Below are 5,978 nucleotides of genomic sequence, written 5' to 3' on the forward strand. Positions count from 1 at the left end.
GAACTAGGAAACCATACAGAATACACCAGTCACAGATGCATATTACATCTAAGTACCAGTTAAAGCTGGGGTTGCTGTTCCTCTATCAAATGATCAATAGCACTGCTTCTACAGGGATTTACAGTATAATACATGGTGATTCCAGAACCTCATAAATCTCTGCGAGAACCACCCAATATCATCACCTGCATTCTCCAACAGGAAAAAAAAAAGTACAGACAAACGCTAACAATTTCTCGTTTTCAGGAATATGCAGTACAAAATTTAGGACTCTGCTGTCTTATCATCACCACACTGAAAAGAGAGATATTTGTAAAAAAAAAAGTACAACACCGATGTGTAAAAGATATTCAGGGTACAAAGTTTAGGTACCCTGAATAGTAATTCAAGTACTGCCTGAATTACACCACTGCAAGTACCATTCTTCTATTCTAGAGACCGAGTAATATCTTCAAGCAATCAGTGCTAAACTAAGGGCTTGAACCAGCTTTCACACACACACACAAGTTTAAGAGGAGAAGAAAGTAACTTTTAGCAGTAGGAAAAAAAAATTATTTTATAACAAAAGAGCTAATCATATATAATACATGAAAGCTATGAAAGTTATAGCTAGGATGCTTTCACATAGATATACTTGTATCCAATGTGAATTTTGCAGACTTTTCCCCCGTATCATCGGCTTATCTTGTCTCTACTAAATAATCAATACTCAAAATCTGAGCAATTCACTTGTTTTTGACTGGGATGAAAGATCCTCTCTCTCCACATAGGGAACAAACCCATTTTTGTTTAACATTGAAGTAGTACGTTAGGTTTCTGTTAGGCGACAACAGAAATCGGGCATCTATAGCTGCCATTGCTTTTTCCCACATATATTTTGAAATTGTCAAATTTAAAGAAGTTTTTATAAAAGGTGTGATAAAAGTGGATACTTTTAATAATTAGTGCAATGAAAGTTTTACCATATCCTAGGCAGGCTAGAGTCAGAAACACAGCTATGATGCAGACAAATGCAAAATTGCAAAAATTTTGCGAGAAAGCAATTGAAAAAAAATATTTGCTATTTTGACACTAGTAAATCAGAGCTTTAGGGTCAAGTCTGCAAAAGTTACAACTGAAATGGAAGAAATCTAGCATGTCTGCAATAATGATGCTCTGAAGACTTAAAATAATTTTGTAAAGAACTTAAGTCCATTTAAGTTTTTAATTTAAAAATATAATTCAGCCAGTAGATGTATCCTCAGTACAGCTTTATTTGAAAAAAACTCTTACTATATTCTCTAAATTTCATGCACTGTCCCAGAAACAAAAGGGAAATTTAATTTGAATTTATATCTGTGAAGGAAACGTGCATCAAAGTTGTCTCAAATCAGAAATGGAGTTCTGCTGACCTCTTCTGGAAAAAGAAAAAATTTCACCCTATAAATTGGTATGCATCTTAATTCACTTACTGTGTTTCAAAGTTTTAAGATTTCAAAACACATGTAACTAGTATCAACATGTGATTGCTGAACTAAAATATCTAGAAAAGCTAAGAACAGTGAAAAAAGTTTGGTATTCAAATATTTCAGAGAATTCATTCTAGCCATTTCAAAAAGCTGGAGCAGGGGGGAGTGGAGGACAGGGTAATCTATAAGCTGCATTTTTTTAATCAGTGTAATATCTGCTCTTTAGGTTAAATGGAAATGCTTGACTTTTCCATCTGACAATTCAGAGAATCGAAGTACCAAGAATTGATTCCAAAAAAACCAACTAAGCAGAAAAAAAAAAATCACAATGAAGTCAAAGGTGAACTCTGGATGGCAAAAACATTTCTTCAGAAAGGCTTTATTGATGACTGCATTCTACAGCTTTCCATATCTATAAAGATGGGGTTTAAAAAAAAAAAAATTAAAAAAGGAGTGCCTTTTCATAGGAGATGAAAGGTATCTACAGTGACTGCTTAGAAATTCTTCACATTAGTAACTTTCACTAGGATATCTGTCCTATAAAATACTGCATTGTGCTGACATTATTCTTACGCTGCATAAAAAAAATAAGCCTACATTATTTATGTCAGTTTTCAGACAGCAAGACAATTTTATCTTCATATTTTTCACCTTTCTAATTAATGCCCCTGATAATTACACATTTTTTCCTTCATCTGAAGGTGGACCATACAAACCATATTATGCTATTTAGCCAGTCACCATTCAAATTCTATGTCCTAATGCTTATAAGTTATGCAAAATGTGCTTGCATCTGAGATGACCATTAGCTCAGTGTAACAGTGTACTTCCACAAGACTGCTTCTATTCTACCCTTTCGTTTTAAAACAGATTTTAGGCTGTCTCTCATCAATATAGCTGATGTCCAGCACAAGCCCGCACAACTGTAGCAGCACACTAGAACAGGGTAGCAAAGTTCAGCATAGGGCTGGAATCTTAGAGCAGTTCTGCCACTGGCACAACCTCTCCCGCAACTGAGGTCTAAGCAATTTCAGACCTAATCAACCCCCTACCATCTTGAGTGACACATGCACAGATAAGCTAAAAGGATTTTCACCACTTCCTCCAAGTTAATTCAAAGCAGTTTTAGAGCACATCCCTCCTTCTAATTCCACCTCCTTATGAATTATTCCAATAGCCAGAGCTGAGCTTCAACAACCAAGTAGTCTGTCTGGATAACGTTTCAGATTAAAGCAAGCTGTGAATTGGAAGAGAATCTGCTTTTCTCACAGCATTGTAAAATCCATGTTGGCCAGGAAAACTAGAATGAGATTTAAATACAGTAACAGCTAAGCCACCTGCAAATCTCCACTTGCAGCTGGTGCCCAATGCACATAAATTTCAGGAGTAACCATTTGGGAAAAATTTCTAATACAGGCCACAGATATTTATAACAATCAGTCTTACTGAACAGGACAAAGTAAGTTTCATGCATATAAAATCATCTTTTATTTATGGAAACAGACTGACAGTTCAATAGTTTGAATCATGTGTTAAGGTTAAGCCATAGCTGAAGACACAGCAGTCAGCATTCCTTCCTGGGACTGCAGTTCATCTTGCACAAATCTGCCAATTTACAAAGCACCTCCCCTCATTTTGTCCCATCTCTTAATTCTTTTCTTCAGCTGAGTCTCTATCTTTTATGCACCCATATCTCCCAATTTGGTTAAGAAAACCTGAGGTTATATAGCTTTTTGAAGTTCTGATCCCTATAGTCCAATTCAGTACTTCCTTCCCCATTTTGAACTTTTCTAAATTAATACTGATGTCTATCCTATCCACAAACAAGTGAAATTAACAAAACAGGATATGGAAACAGAACTAAAGGCCAGTTCCCCACCTGGTACTTGCCTTCCTCTAGCAATTCACTGCCATTCTGGTGGTAAATTTATTAAAAGAAAAAAAGGGGGACAATACATTTATTCAGGATTATAGTCTTTAAACTGAAAAAAGGAATAAACAACTTTCAGATCAGCATCTTTAAATATTCGATTATACAATTATTCTCAAAATATTCCTTGTGATAAATTAGCACTGTCACTCACGACTATGGAAATGCCATCTGAATTCCATTCTTAGTTAGAAGACATACCAAATTTTTCTGCAACACATACTTGCTGTTAGATACTTCCTCAAGTCTATCAGACAGGAAATATTGCAAGCTATTCAATTTGTGAGCTAGAACAACTACTAACACTACTTTTAAAAAGTTAATTTACTAATAGAAATGGACAAATCAACAATGTAAAATAGCCACTATTACTTATTTCTGATTAAATGCCTACAGCAGTAAGAAGAAAACAGAAATCTTCTGAAGCATTAGATTTTTCAGACACATAGATAAACAAAACAGAATGCGTAACATCTATACTTACAGTACTATGAAATACAACACTGTGGCCTTTTCCTAAACTTTCTATATGTGCTGAGAGGTTAAAGCAGATGGCTCGATGTCTTATAGCATCCAGTGTTTGCGCATCAAAGAAGTCATGAGGTCTTGCTAGAAAAAAAGGAAAAGAGATCCTTAGTGTTCAGCACATTGAAAGCATTCAAACACATTCAAGCATGTAAATACGTCTGAAGTGTCATTAGTACATCATTTATCATTATGGCAGCAGCACTACCTTCTCAAAGAGTTGTAAACATTAATTTAGCCGAGAGGAAGGAAGGATGACTCCAAGAGGGGCACAATCCATTTAAGTTTGGTCAAAACATACTACTTGTAGATGAAACAGCTATTTTGACAAACTGAATTACACTCGCTCATTTTTTTTACATTTCAAGTGAATTCTAATCTTTCTTAATCTTCAAAATTAAGAATTCATTAATTTTGTTGAGTACCTCTGGGAACATCCATTGCTATCATCTCTTAAAAAAAAAAAACAAAAAAAAAAAAACAAGAGAAGTCCCAGTACAAAGAAACTAAACCCAGAACTCATTAATAAATGTGAGTTCTAATTTAATGCAAAACCTGCCCTGTTAGGTTGTGATGTTTATGGGAACCTAAGTGGCCAAGTCACCCTTACAGCACAGTCAATAGTTCCAATATTACTGCTGTGACTTTTTAAAAAATAGTATTAAGTACTTCAAAACATGATAGTGCATACAATCAACATCTTAAAAGCAGAATTATACCCATACCTTATTTCTTAACTTTATCAAAACCAATCTCCTCTGATCTAACTTTTAATCACTAAAAAAACCTAGCTATTTCCAGTGAATACAGGGATGCTGCAAAGAGATAAACAATGGCACTGAAAAAAAAAATGCTTGGTACTGTAGTGGAATACAAAGCAAAGGATTAAGTAAAAATTATTGTGAACGTACAGAAAACACTAGCTTGTCAAGAAATTTTTGATCTCCAAGGAGTAATAATGCTGAAGTCACGTGAAAAACTCCACATTGCTAGACATGTTTCTTTCTATGTAAGAGTTGTCATTACATGTTCTTTGATTATTAGTAAACAGATTATTTTCTAGCCAAGAAGTGCCAACTGCATCACATACTACACTTCAATTTATAATAAGTAAAGTGCAATTAACATCCATCTGATATTTTACAAGTAGTCTTAAACCACCATACACTAATAAAGCCCTTTTCCTTTTAGAAAAGGACTTTTATAGTTAAGTGTTTCTTAACAGTAAAAAAATTACTGAATTCCGATTTGGAGTGTAAAGAACATCTATCAATTCTACACTAGAAGTACTTTAACTAAAAAATAACTGCTACTAGGGACATATTTGCATACATTAGAAGTATTTCACACAATTTTTTAAAAATATACCATATAGTACAGTAGTAAAATTACATGAGCAAATACAGTATGAAAGTATTCAGGTTTTTTTAAGCCTTATTTGAGAGCGGTAATTCTCTATATAACACACTGCAATTAAAACTAAGAATAGGAATTTATATTACATTATCAACTATGTATCATCCTGTAATCTGCAAAAACAGCGATTCAAAGTTCTGTTGTCTTCATTTAAAACAACTTCTATATTCCTTTTCACCAAGATTATCTATCCATTACTTCAAAACAAACTACAAATTCCACTAAAAACTCGTATTTGCTACACTCCGGGAGTACTAACTGTTGTTAAGCATTCATCTGTACATTATGTTCTGTCCTTACTCTATCTCAGTTGAATATTGCCAATTAGGCAATCATCTCACTGAAATGTTTTCTCGCTGTAAGTGGTAACACAGAACCACAGCTCACGCTGCAAGTGATGTCCTGGTTTCGGCAGGGATAGAGTTAATTTTCTTCCTAGTAGCTGGTACAGTGCTGTGTTTTGGATTTAGGAGGAGAACAACGTTGATAACACACCCATGTTTTAGTTGTTGCTACGTAGTGCTTACACTAAGTCAAGGACTTTTCTGCTTCCGATGCTCTACCGACTGAGAAGGCTGGAGGTGCACAAGAAGCTGGGAGGGGGCACAGCCAGGACAGCTGACCCCAACTGGCCAAAGGGACATTCCATACCATGTGAC

General features: G+C 34.9%; 1 protein-coding gene across 2 annotated transcripts in view; it reads right to left on the bottom strand.

Annotated features, from left to right (window-relative positions):
- AEBP2 (AE binding protein 2) overlaps nucleotides 1-5,978 on the bottom strand; it is a 34,810-nt gene that overhangs the window by 11,999 nt on the left and 16,833 nt on the right. For both annotated transcript variants that reach the window (XM_009332842.1, XM_009332843.1), the window contains exon 4: nucleotides 3,863-3,987. In XM_009332842.1, coding sequence (XP_009331117.1) covers nucleotides 3,863-3,987 — 125 coding nt within the window. The remainder of the gene's footprint in view (nucleotides 1-3,862; nucleotides 3,988-5,978) is intronic.

This window comes from Pygoscelis adeliae, unplaced genomic scaffold (genome assembly GCF_000699105.1).
Source record: "Pygoscelis adeliae isolate BGI_AS28 unplaced genomic scaffold, ASM69910v1 Scaffold38, whole genome shotgun sequence".
Classification (NCBI taxonomy): domain Eukaryota; kingdom Metazoa; phylum Chordata; class Aves; order Sphenisciformes; family Spheniscidae; genus Pygoscelis; species Pygoscelis adeliae.